The following is a 15,001-nucleotide window of genomic DNA, read 5'->3' on the forward strand; positions in this document are numbered from 1 at the left end:
GCATCTTTAACTTCAAGATTAGTTGGTGGTTCCTCTTCTGGTGTGTATTGCTTCTCTGGCATGAAAATCTGCATTTTCGTTTCCTTGAAGTCCAATGTCCGATGGAATCCATATAAAGCGTACTTGCTGCTTCGCGTTGTTTAGTAAATATAATTGCTCTTTTAATAAAATACCTATAGGATTACTTATATATAAGTGTTCTATCATATGTAATGTACTGAGAGAGTCCGTAATTATGATAGATTTTGAAATTTTTTGAGTACGTAGGTGTATGAATGATACTTGCAGAATTAAGCATAGTTCTTCAGAGTAAATACTGCAAGTAGAAGATAATTTAAACTGTAATACAATGTCCGGAGCTATAACTGTTAATCCCACACCATCAATAATGATCTAAAGGAAAGAAGAAAGTATTTTGTAAAAGGATTAAATAATTGTTAAATGGGTGGTCTCAAGTTTATTGTATTTAGAAAGAGTTAGATCACATATTGCAGAAGGATAGGTTCAGGGAGTAGGTGTGGCTGTATTTCTCTGATCAAAAAATTTTGGGAATTGAATTAAGGAGAGGGATATATCTTCTGATTCTCTCGTTAAATGGAGGGTTCGTCCTTTTTTATTTATAAAAGTTTCTTTGAAACATCATCATGCAACCTCTTCTGTTCACTGCTGGACATAGGTCTCTCCCATTTTTCGCCACTCTTCACGGTTCTGTGCTTCTTGTTGCCATTTCTTGGATATTAGTCTAATGTCGTCCATCCAGTGTATTGGTGGTCGTCCTCTGCTGCGTTTGTCTTCTCGTGGGCGCCAGTCAATTAGTTTTCTGGTCCATCTTGTGTCTTTAAGTCTTGCTATCTGACCTGCCCAATTCCATTTCAGCTTGGCTATACGTTCCACGACATCATGTGGTGTTGATCTTTCTGTTGAGCGTGAGAGTTTCTGCTCCGTATGTCATAATAGTAAGAACGCATTGGTCAAATGTCTTCCGTTTCATAGCTATCGGGATATTGCTATTCTTTGAAACGTTCAGCGATAATTCTATGGATGATGCGTATGTTAATGACAAGTCCTCTGATATTTAAAGGTAGTTTCCCGGTTAACCATTGTAAACTTTTAATGGGGCTGCAGCTATTCTTAGTGCTGTATTTTGTATGACTTTTACTTGAGCAAGAAGTGTCTTCTTTGCAGATGAGTATACAACTGATCCATAATCGAGTTTTGATCGTACTAGTGATTTATAAATATGAATCAAACTTTTAAAATATGAGCTCCAATTACGATTGCACAGTGTTAGCATTAAATTGAGACTAGATTGACAAGATAACTTAATTTGCATAATATGGTATTTCCAAGATACTTTCTTATCAAAAATTTTAACTGTTCCAAGTTGTTGTTTCCATATAACTGAAGATCTGGATTTGTAGAGTGCCGTTTTTTTTAATAAAATACATTTGGTTTTAGTTGTTGAGAATTGCAATTCCGCAGCTTTGAAAAGTTTTCTAAGATTTTGTTTATCGCTACTAAGAATAGTGGTAAACTAATAACAGATCCTTGAGGTATACCATTTGTTTGGTCTTTAGTACTAGATACTGTACCATTTATCTTAACGTTAAATTGTCTCTTGTTAAGAAAATTGTAAATAAAATATAGCATCCAATGATTTAGTGTGTTAAGAATGTCCAAGCCATGTTAAACGATTTTGTTATATCGAAAACCGCAGTAAGACATTGTTGTCCAATTACAAATTATTCATGTATTTCGGACTCTAGCTCAATTAAATTATCTATGGTTGATCTCTTTCTTGATTGGTCTAGTCTAGGGAAGGAGGGGGGGTTGAGTATGCACTTTTATGTCCCCTCGGTACCTTGACGTATTTTTTTTGGTACGTAGATTCGATTTTTTGAGGGTACCAGGCTGAAAACCCACCATAGGCATCCGAGTTTAAATAATACATATTGTTATCATCCAGGACAACCTGAGGCCCAGTTTTAGTGTTTGTCAGACTCCATTTTGTGTCTCCCATGGGTTGGATCCAGATCGTTTGAAGTTTGTGTGGGGCAGTGTTTTTGTATTTAAATCTAAGTTAACAAAATTTTTTATTAATTTGAAAATATATAATCAGTCAGCGAAGCAAGTAGATTTGTTAAATTTTTCTAAATAAACATTCATCGTTAATATAAAAATATTTGCTCTCGTGTCATTTTAAAAGGCTTATAAATAAATATAAGTTTTATGTATCAGTATTTTCTGTCATTTGGACATCAAATGACATAGTTTCAATCCTAGAACACTCTCGTACGTAATAAAACGCTTAATACTCTTACCACGTAAAATTTACGTATATTGAATTAACAAATCTCAGAACAGCGGTAAATTAACAAAATATTTGCAGAAATACATAAAAAAAACTCTTACTAATAACATATTCAATAAAAAAAATAATAACATATTCCAATAACAGTTTTGACATACTTAATTTGGTGTTCTCGGTAAATAGATTTTTTGCATTTATGGCAATAAGTGGTCGTCATTCGTTTAATTGTTGTGGGACAGATTGAGCAATACTTCCTTGGACCTTTTTGGTTTTCTGTTACGACTTCGGGAGTATCTTCTTTTTCCAAGACCTCAAAAATATTTTTTTTTTTAATTCACAGTTCAATTTTTTATTTTCTAAGCGACTTGTCTGGTGAGGTTCTGTAATTTTTTTATGAAGCTCCATCAAAAACTGCTGTCTTTGTAAGGGTTTTCCACCTTGAGTAAAAACATTATGCAAATAAATAACGTAGGCATTGATGCAAGCCATATTGATCATATTATTAAATATGCACATCGACCATCTTTTGGTCTTGCTGTTCGCACACAAATTTTGACACATTTGGTCAAACGTATCGACTGCTCCTTTCGTGGAACTATACGACATTATCATTTCGGGTTTTTTTTTGTATTTGTGTTAACTGTTCCATTTTTATGCATTGTTGATAGTAGAGTTACTATTTTATTATTTTTAGGTTTATAGGATACCAATGAGCAAGTTTTACTATATGCGTACATAGACGTGTTGATCTGACGTTGCTTATTATTTTCCAATAATTCTGATGGAATGTGTAGTTTATTCTCCTGGATCGTCCCAAGTATTGTCAAATTATAGGGCCTTTTTAGTAATTTCTCTGCCAAAGAAATATTCGTGAACCAGTTGTTCATGGTCAGGTTCCGGTTAGTGCCGTGAATTGGAGCTATTAAAACAGTTACAAAGTGATCGGCTAGATGAAGGCCATTTGTTTGGGTAGATTTGCCTAAATACGGTTCTGCATTGACCAAGTACTTGGTGGCGACATCGCATAACAAAACCAATTTTAACCCGTACTTAGCAGGTTTATTTGGTATGTACATGCAAAAATTGCATTTTCTCCTAAAACCCACCAGCTGCTCATCAATTGTCAAATATGAACTGGATTTGTAATTTGTTTTACAATGGTTAATAAATTCCTCCCATATTTCTGATATGGGGGCAAAAGCAGTAATTTCTCTCCTTTCAGCTCTAGTTGTCTTATCATCGAACCTAAGACAAGCAGTCAGAAATTCAAATCGAAATTTGCTCATCGTCGCCCTGTATCTGGCACCGGAAAATGAGTTATCAAACATAATATTCGATGACAAGTGATTGTCCTTTAGTACTGCAGCGAGTATATAAAGTCCCAAGAGCGCCTTCTGTTCTTCTAGATTGGTTTCAGATGTTCTTTGGGCAGCGTCATGATAATTTTTGTTTTTTCGGTTTATTTCTTGATTTGTAGATGTCACTATTTTAGTTAGCATCGAATCGTTGAAAAATATTTCGAATGCACGCAAAGGTTCTAAAATGCCCCTGACTTCAACCCTAGGACCAGGCCTTACATGGATAACATTGATTGCAGGTGTTTTACCAATTGCTTGTGGCGTGGTTTCCCAAAGATATCCATTTTTGCCCATAAGAGTATCTCCATCTGCAACTATAATGTGTTTGAGATCAATAGCGGCACCCTAAAAATTATTGAGATTAGTTTAACAATTGGCACAAACCAAATTAAATAAATACCTCCAGAAAATTTTTACTGGAAGGCTCCCCTCTCTGCGCATGATCATTGTTTCAGTATCGACAGCGACATCCTATAAATTACAAAAATAAAATTAAGTGCTGGCTAGCCAATGAATTATAAAATCAGCCTACCCCTTCAAAACTCATACTGGGTGACACTTCTTCTTGTGCCCTAGAGGCATTTGAAAGTAGTCTTTGCTTTTTTGTAGGCATTGTCGTAAATCAACCGTTCAAGTTAGGCATATGTTAGCGCCTTTCTACTGATTTTATAATAAAAAAATGTCCGATAAAACTCTTGACACGCCAAATTAACGTACGTTTATTTATCTATTAATGCTCTTCACACGTAAAATTTACGTGTTGACCCTCAGGGATCGCGACACACTAGCACTACTTAGTCGAGATTTATATTACAACTGGCACTGGCGAAAAATATTACCACAGAATACTCCATCCCATTGTGATTAGTATTCTGTGATATTACCAATAACCTATTTCAGGCATGGTACAATGAATACACATGTGTATTCATTGTACCATGTATATGAGGCACTGCTAGTACTTGGAGTGGGAGAGTTGACGCGTTTGACAGTAATTAGCGAATTTTCGCAATGATACGTAATTTTTACGTACAAGAGTGTTCTAGGGTTAAAGTCTGTTTTGTTAGAAGGTTTAATGTAACATTTGTTGATAAACATAGTTTTAATTCTGTTTTGTTAGAAGGTCCAATTCAATTTAAGGTTTGTTGATAAATTTAGATATTTTAATTTGTAATAAAATAGCTGTAGGTATATCCTATATCCTACTAGGGATCACACGCACCTAATTTCAAACACGTGGCAGCTGGAATCAAAGAAAAGTTATTAAAAACAAACATAAATACTGAAAACTGCTTCACTTGCTCAAAATGAAACTATCGTTCGTCCTGCTTACCTGCGAACAAAAAATATCGTGCTCACAAAAACAGATACAAGGCGCTACTAAAAGCATTACCATAGTTCACGTTTTTATCGACACTAACAACAGTTACTGTGTTTTGATGGTTAAAAATGTCGATCAATAAATAACTTTAGTAAGACTTGTGCCTCTTCAACCTAAAGTAGGTAAAATTAAAAATTTCACTCATATCATACACAACATTAACAGAAATATAAATACGGACCACTATCGCTAATTACCACTTTCGCTGAGGATAGTGTGGTTTGTGTTTTTAATAGTGCAAGAACTCAGAAAGTAATTCATCGAATCTACTGACCCAACTCTGATCTGGACGCTTCGGTGTGTCCAAGTGATTGAAAGTGCAATTAGCTTCGTCTCTGCCATCCATGCAATCTTTATCGCCGTCACATATCCATGCTTTGTGTATACAACTATCTGTTGGGAGTCCGCACCACATCTGCGAGTCGTTGCAAGTTGTTGTTGTGTTGTTGCTATGACACGAAGATTCATCTGAACCATCGGAGCAATCAGGTTGTCCATCGCATACCCATATTGTGGGAATGCAGGGACCGTTACTACACTGAAATTCGTAATCTAAAACAAATAATTTATTATTAGTTTGAGTATTGAATGCTATGTCTTTTTATATTTTTATACTATGTCTAGAGCCTGACCCACTACTCTGAACCGAGTAATGTTAGTTGCCTATTATGAATTTGAATCTGGGAAATTATATATAAAGATTATTTATTAAATGGTGGATTGCTCCTCGAAAAGCTCTGGCTCATCAATTAATATTTTTTGTTGCGCATATGTTTCCAATAAAAATGTGCACACAGAGTGTGATGTCATGTAACTACTGATGCCAACTTTATTATTTTAGATGGAACACCAGGTATATTATTTAATTATTGGATCCTACACAAAATTCAAACAACTTTAATGCGCAAAAATGGAAAAAATGCGCAAAAAGGATTTAGTTCAGTGCATGATGATGACAACCTTTAATTTTGATTTGCTATTATTTACTATTAATTTTAAAGTTATTCTTATAATTTAAACATTATTAAATTTATCAAATGGGTTAAATAGATAGATTGAAGTAATTATATATTATTAGTTTATAAAAACAAATGTTCGCAACCAACAATACACATAAACCGCATTGTCAGATTCAGAAATTTAACAAATGAACTGCGCAAGTCTGCACCGAGTAGTGGGTCAGGCTCTAGACATAAGTAGATAATGTTTCAACTATAGTAGCGGAAATTTCTAGGAACAGTAAAGTCTCACAAAACAAAGCAGTGGCGTTCCAAAAAATACTTATGATTTAAATCGAATTGTTAAAGATAGGTACACACAATTTATTAAACAATGATATTAGATTATATTTTTGGCAATATTGTACTACATTTTAATACATATTATTATAATATATCACATACATATGTTGTCTGTATATGAAACCGTACATACGTATTGCAGATTATAGTATTAATAAATATTAATTACAACGATTGTTTTAACTTTAAAACCTTTATTATTTATATTATTACTCACTTAAACGTCACAAAGTTAAATAGAAGAATATACAAAATGATTGTAATAGAGTAAAAAAATAATACATACATACAGGACAGTTTGGAAAACTTACATATATTCAAATAGGTTACATAGTTTTAACATTGACGTTACAAATGGTAAATTTTTTTCTGTCAACCAAGATATCATATCAGTTATTTATCGCATTATCAGTAACAACAACAGATCCAACAGGCAAATTGGGGATTAACTGTTCTTTCATCCATTTTTCATAATTTTCTGAATTCATATCATCATGATAATCTTCTATCTTAGCTCCTGACTTAAAAATCAAAAGGGCATTCTGTATGAAACCCATCTCCCAACCACCATGTACGATAACCAACCTACTTCCTTTTGAAATGATTTTGAACAATCCTTTGCCACTGTCATCTGTCCAGCTATTTGACGTAGTGTGTCCTGCATGTATATATATATATATATATATATATATATATATATATATATATGTATATATATATATATATATGTATATATATATATATATATATATATATATATATATATATATCTATATATATATATATATATATATATATATATATATATATATATATATATATATATATATATATATATATATATATATGTACATGCATATATTGTGGCTAAACACCCCACACGGGGTTACGTCGCTTAAGCTCTCTAGATCTATGTTACGAGGTAGATCAGTCCTCATTTTCTTAATTTAATTTTTCCTGATATTTTTCTCCACTGTTTCTTATCTCTGGTTTTTTCTCTTCATTGCCGTACGCCCGCCCCGTTAAGATCGTTTGTTACTTCTTGTAGCCATGTAGATCTTGGTCTTCCACGTCTTCTTTTACCAGCTGGTGTCCATTCCAATATTGAAAATATTGTCGTAGATGGTCCTGATCTCCATATATGTCCTAGCTATTTTGCCCTTTGCTGTTTTATTTTACAAACTATATCCTCTTTAATTTCGTTTAGTAGTTCATGATTCGTTCTTTGTCTATATTGGTTTTCATTAATTTTTATTGGTCCTAATATTGCTCTTAGTATTTTCCTTTCTAGTATTCTAAGGTCTTCCTCTTGTTTTTTTGTCATGCTAAGGGTTTCGGCAGCATACATCATAGTCGGTCGAATTATTGTTTTATATATCTTCATTTTCGATTTCTTGCTCAGTAATTTATTTTTTAAAAGTTTTTTATTTGCATGGTATGTCTTATTTTGTGTAATTATCCTTTCTTTAATTTCTGTTTCCCTTTCTCCATTATTTGTTATTAATATTCCCAAATACTTAAACTTTTCTACTTCTTTAAATATATATTCTCCCAGTCTAGTCTTTTTGTTTTCATACTTTTTCTCAAATCTCATTATTTTTGTTTTTTCTTGATTTATTACTAAGCCCATTACTTTCCCTTCTGCTACCAATTATTTTAACATACTTTTCATTATTTTTCTGTTCTTTGTTATTAACACAATATCGTCGGCATATGCTATTATTTGTCCCTCTCTCGTTCTAAGTGTACTTTTGTTGATTTTTCTGACTATATATTCCAGGGCAAGATTAAACAGAGTTGCAGATAATGAATCTCCTTGACGTACACCTTTATTTATAACAAATTCTTCTGTGTCTCCTTCTTGTGTTTTTACAGTTACTACAGTTTTGCTCATTGTCATTTTTATTAATCGTCTTAATTTGTTGTGTATTCTCATATCTCTCATAGCTGTAAGTAATTTCGCTCTGTTTATTGAATCAAATGCTTGTTGGAAGTCTATAAAAAGCAATTCAATTTCTATTTTATATCCATAAGCTTTCTCCATAATTCGCTTTACCGTATGTATGGCATCTGTTGTTGACTTTCCCCTAATAAATCCGCATTGATACTGTCTCAGGATATTTGTAGTCGCTTCGGCCAGTCTTCGTTGTATTAAGGTTGACATGATTTTATACACTGTGTTTAATAATGTCAGTTCTCTATAATTATTACACATTTGTTGGTCTCCTTTTTTATGGACTGTGACAATTTGTCCTTTGTACCATTTTCTGGCATCTTTTCTTCGTCCCATATAACTGTTATTAATTGGTATATTTTTTCTCTGAGTTCATGTCCACCATATTTTATAAGTTCCATGTTTATACCGTCTATACCTGGTGCTTTACCGTTGCGACTACTCTTTATAATTTCCTCAACTTCATCTTTCGTTGGTTTTTCTAGCTCGGTTTCTCTCATCGTGGTCGCTTCTTCCACGTTTTCATTTACGTCTTGGTCCTCTTGTACTGTTAATAATTCTTTAAAATAATCAGTCCAGATTTCTTTAAACTCTTTGTCATCTTCTGATACTTTTCCATTTCTATCCTTCATGCCTTTTATCTTTCCTTTAAAGGTTTTGTTCTGCTCGCTAATTTTCTTATAAAATGCTTTTGTGTTTCTGTTTGTGTTTTCTTTTTCTATTTCATTTATCTTATCATTTAGCCAGGTTCGTTTAATTTTCCTTATTTGTTTCTTATATTCTGTCCTTAATTTGTTGTATTCTTCTTTATATTCTTGTCTATTTGTTCTGATCCACTTTTTTTCTTATTTCTATCTTCTTTTTTAACATGTTCTAGAGATAAGCTCTAGTTCTCCAGTCGACCCGTCGGAAGCTCTAGAACTTCTCAAGCAATAATTGAGTGTAAGTTTAAAGAGTTAAAAAAATAAATTAAAAAACAAGAATTATCTAAGTTCTGCAGTCGATAGTCAGTTATATTATATTACTTGATATAAAACAAAGTTTTGCTCTATTTAAGTGTGAAACTTAACTTAACTTAACTTAACTTATGTGAACTTTATCACAATTTTATAATAAATTATATAAAAATTACAAACAGTTATAAAATTTCAAGTCCTATTCGGCAAGGTTAATGATTGTTCACTGATTTTATCGCCTGAGTTGAGAGCAAGTTTTTATTTTAGAAATACATGGCTTTGCTATCAATTTAACCTTAATTCAATAAATAATTTCTATTATTTTAATACATACAGTATATTCAGGTGACACCATTTTTTTACACTATTCAATACCACATACTTTACCTGTGCACTATATCAATTTTTTATTATAAAATTTTACCAAAACATGTACATAGGTTTCATTAACATATGCAATTGACTTACCTTCACTTCTATAATATTTAATTTTGTCCAAATATTTAATGCGTAGAGCACGAATATCATTCCGTTCAATTAATAAACGTCAATTATCTTTCGTATTCTTCCATTTGAATCCCAAATCTTTCACAATTCTGTAGAGAGAACTCACACTTCCAGTCCAATCGTACACCTCTTCAAGCCTTTTTTGCAAAAGCTTCAATGATACATGAAAACGATGAATGGTATTTCTAATAAACTGTTTGTCATACTCCCTCAAGTCTGTCACGGTTGCTTTAATTTTAGCAAGTGTTGTAGCTGGAAATTTTAGTGTATTATTTGACTATGCGTTTGTTAACATACTCGCTTGTTGAATGATCCTTTCTACTGTACGTAAAGATACTCCAGTAGCTTCACTCACACGATGTTTAATACTGGTTCGATTATCTTCAGGAAATAGTATTTGCATAAGTATATTTAAATACATTGTAAATTATTCCTTTATATTCTGGTGTCAATCTGATCTGTTTACTGTACTACACTTAACCATTTCCATTCTACAAAAAAGTTTGGTATTTATAAAACAATCTGTGTACAATCAAACTCCATTTATTATTTAAGTGAGTAATAATTTTCTAATGAGTGCGATTTCAAATAATTTAATCTGTTTAATATTGCAACGCCCACTGCATGGGTCTGATCACAGATATTCTATTGTCTGCGCGATTAACTATTTCGTGGAAGGGCTCGTCAGTCGATTTGAAATAAACTGTATTTTTATAAATAACAAATGAAATTTAAAAGTGAAGCAAAACAAAATATATATGTATAAACTGGGAAGCAAAAGATTATAACTAAAGCTAGCTTGAATTCAGTTAATATCACAACACTGAAATATACTATAGTAGAAACCCTCAATTCAGAAGAGTGATTTCATAGTTTAAACGCCGAATATCCTCAAATTTAAATGTACACAGCGGCCCTCGAAAACTGCCTGTTTTCTCGATTGCAATTTGCGTTTCCTCATAAGAAATTACAGAATATATAAAGTAGTATATTTATTTGTGCTTCTCTATAGAAAAACTGACCAGGAGTTGTCGTACAGTGTAGCCAAGTCTTGTTCACAAGTAGTAATTATGGTCACACAAAACCTGTATTCTTCCACGCAGCGATTATTACCGTCATAAAAACACCAAAAAATATTATTTTTTCAATAGTAAAAATTAAGTACAAAATTGTAATTAAATAAATTTTATTTATATGTTTCGTTTCGTTACATATTTAAAATTATAAAATAAAAATTGAAATTTTAAAACAATATTTTTCAATCGTTTGGCAACTTTGGAATTAGCGACGGAATTCCGACCCGCAGAAATCCGTAAAACTAGTTTTTGTCGAGCAAGTGCCCAGCAACAATAGTTCATTTACATAGGCGTTTCTAAGGGTAGGGCATGTGTTGCATTTTGTGAATATATTTTATGCGATCAGTTTGTGTTATTGATAAAATGTGTTATTGATAATACGAGTGTTACAGTTTGTCGTTTTATAGTAAATTTTTAGTTATATTCTGTGATTATTTGGTTTGAGTTTTATTGGAGTTAGAAGAAAAACCGAGTTGTTCCAAGAGAAGACAGCAAAATTCTGATGTTGATTCCAAAAATGAAAAGCCGCAAAAGAGACGAAAAATGTTAACGTCCGAAGAGAAGGTAATGATACGAAACGTTTATGAACGAATTGTCGGCAGAAAAATGGCATTAAATGTTAGCTAAGCGGTCGACATTTGTAGCAGTTTAACAAAAGTATCCGTTAGCTGTATTTATCGTGTACTTAAAAATACATTGGAAAATAAAAAGCAAGAAAAAGGTAAAACTAGAGGTAGGAAAAGCATTGTTTTCGATGACGAGACAAGGAATATTATACGTCGAAAAATTCATTCATTTTATTTTCGGAGTGAAATTCCAACACTGAAAAAAAATTCTCAAGAGCTCAAAAAAGATGACTCTTTACCCAAGATATCTCATAGGGTCTTAATCAGAACCATGCGCGAAATGAACTTTCGATATGTAAAATGCAACAGAAAAAGTATGCTATTAGAAAAAAATGAAATTATTCTATGGAGAAGAAAATATTTAGAAGAAATACGAAAAATTCGCAGCACTGGATGCAAAATATATTATTTGGATGAAACCTGGATTAACGAAGGTCATACAGTTGGAAAAGTTTGGCAAGATTTAAATGTCAAAAGTAAACGCGAAGCATTTATAGAAGGCTGGTCTACAGGATTAAAAGCTCCATCAGGAAAGGGACGGCGTTTAATCATCACCCATATAGGAAGTGATACAGGGTTCTTTGATGATGGTTTGCTTCAATTTGAGTCGAAAAAAACAGGTGATTATCATAAAGAAATGACTTCCGAAGTATTTGAGCGCTGGTTTAAGAGAATCTTACCAAAATTGGAATCTGGGTCTGTGGTTGTTATGGACAATGCGCCATATCATAGCCGCAGACTAGAACAATTACCGACGACGGCATGGCGGAAAGGGAGAATTCAAGAATGGCTTACAGAAAAGGGGATTGCATACGAAGAATCAATGCTCAAAATTCAACTACTTGACATTGCACGGTTAAGGAAAAGTGAATATCTTAAATATGTTGTGGATGAAACTGCAAAAGATTATGGTGTCAAAGTTCTACGTCTACCACCTTATCATTGCGAACTTAATCCCGTTGAACTTATCTGGGCGCAAGTGAAAGGAAAAGTAGCACGCAATAACAAAACGCTCAAATTAAACGAAGTTAAGGAACTTTTGATTCAAGCAATCCTCCATGTAACTCCAGAGAAATGGGCTAAATGTATAGGCCACATAATTAAAGAAGAATATCGTATGTGGGAACTTGACACTCATGTCAAAGTTTTACTAGAGCCAATTATAATTACACCAGGTGAAGATAATGACAGCGATAGCAGCACTGCATCTTCAGATTTAGACAGCGAATAATATTTTCTAATAGTTTAGTAGGCATCAGCATAAAAAAATCAAAAACAAAAAAAAAACGAGAAGAACATAGTAAGTGTGTATAGTGTTTGTGTTTAAATAGAATAGTACAATGTTTTGTTACATCCAAAATTATTTTTATTTTGTTTTTATAGAATTTTATTTTATTTTATAGGATTTTATTTTGTTTTGTTTTATACTGTTTAAGTGTTTTGTTTATTTTATTTAATGGGACAATATGGCTCTTGGCGAACACCCATTTAAAAAAAAGTGACGCGCCACAAGACATACCTCTCGGGTGGTGTGGAAACTGTCTTAAAATTTGTTTTAAAAAAATTTCATTGTGTAACTCTTTAAGGACGGGTCACGTCAAAAGTCGTTTTAGCGTAACTTCCGCGACAGCCTGGAGGCATCAGTAAGCTTTCTGCAAAATTACTTGTTTTTTATAGCTTTTTGTTTGTGGCATTCTGTATTTTTAGGAGACTGTATGGAATAAGCCACAAAATATTTATTTATAGGTTAATTTACTGATTTTTCGATCTCTATATAAAGACCTCGTTTTCAAATATACAAGTGATAGTAATATTTATTTTTCTATGGCTTTTTGCTTGCCGTTCTGTATATTTAGAAATAATGTTGGGAATAAGTAACAATATCTTTAATTGAAATGTTTAATTTACTGACGTTTCGATCTCTATATAAAGAGATCGTTTTCAAATATACAAATGATAGCAATATTTATTTTTCTGTGGATTTTTGCTTGTGGCATTCCGTATTTTTAGGGAGAATGTTGGAAATAAGCCACAATACATCTATTTACATGTTTATTTTACTGACGTTTCGATCTCTAGTACACAGACCGTTTTTAAAGTTAAGAAAAAAAAAGAAAATAATATAAGAATATATAAATATAAAATAATAAACAAATAAAATAAATATAACTATAATTTATATCTTTGAAAACGGTCTTTGGATATAGAGATGGAAACTTCAGTAAAAACCTGCAGATAAATATATTGTGGCCTATTTTGAACAATAATATGTAAACAATATAATATAATTAACGTTAAAATAAAAGTGAGTGTACGCCACTGGATTTTCATACGAATTTCCCCACTTCTACGACTTCAAACGATGACTCACTCTCCCAAATAGTGAAATTAGAGTTTAGTGCAATACACTGGTTCGAACGTCGGCGGGGAGCGCAATAATTTCAATAAACAACAGCGAATAGCGGAGAGGCTGACGACAGGTAACAGAACACGAACACCAACCACCGGCGATAACTGAAAAATCTCCGAAAATCGGCGCTTGCATACTCTGGCTTGCCCTGAGCTTGATCTGCCGACAACAATACTACAGTGCAATATACACTCGCACGTGCTCACGTGCACGTGCGCGTGCACGTGCGCACGTACGTGCTCGACTGTAAGCGCGCACGGGAACTAAAAGCACAGAGAAGTATATATACAGTTATCAAAGAATAGAAGAGAAAATAAACGCATAACTAACGATGAATATGGCAATACCAAATCTCAACCTGGAAAACCAATTCCCGTCACAGCATTAGCGGTAAAATTAAACCCAAATAAACAAACAAAAACCCCTTCCCCGAAGAGGCAGGAGCCTAAAACGGGGGCTCTCTCTAGGGAGAGAGAGTAACTACGGATACATGATAGCATAATTATTATAGTGTAGTAATATTAGTTGCTCAAAATGCGTTAACAATCTTAAGTTTAAACCGATGTTTATACATATCTTAAGTTTATGTTGATTTAATGAAATAAGGATAATGATGTATTTTATGACCACCATCTACTTATCGCTAGTAACGACTTCAATTGAAAAAGATACAAATAAATAGCAACAATGAAACATTAAATTGTATATGGGCAGGTTAAACTTGGAAGAAACGGCAGAGCAACTGAATCGAGACATAAATAATAATCTAAAAAAATATCAATTTAAATCTAGATTAAAAAATGAGAACGTGCAACCAGCGGCAGATTTTTAAAACAGCTGCTATGGAATTATGGAACCAAATAAAAAAAGCGCTTACATAAAGATATATTTTGGAGATAATGAATAAAAGAAGAAAATTTAAGATCGACAAGATCCGATACCGACAATTATAAAGAAACAAAACGGAACAAAAATTACACCTATGAAAGGAATGCATAGGGAAGTTATTTCAAGACCAGATGTAAAGGAATTCCTCTATAAACAGTCTAAGCAGATACATAGTACTCTAGGATTAGACTTCGATAATGGTGTGAACACAAGATACGCATTATTGGATTTTA

General features: G+C 32.7%; 1 protein-coding gene across 1 annotated transcript in view; it reads right to left on the reverse strand.

Annotated features, from left to right (window-relative positions):
• Positions 1–15,001, reverse strand: part of LOC140442486 (sortilin-related receptor-like) — a 97,813-nt gene that overhangs the window by 24,689 nt on the left and 58,123 nt on the right. The window contains 1 exon segment of the mRNA XM_072533554.1: positions 5,325–5,602. Coding sequence (XP_072389655.1) covers positions 5,325–5,602 — 278 coding nt within the window.

The sequence above is a fragment of the Diabrotica undecimpunctata genome, chromosome 5, assembly GCF_040954645.1.
Source record: "Diabrotica undecimpunctata isolate CICGRU chromosome 5, icDiaUnde3, whole genome shotgun sequence".
Lineage (NCBI taxonomy): Eukaryota > Metazoa > Arthropoda > Insecta > Coleoptera > Chrysomelidae > Diabrotica > Diabrotica undecimpunctata.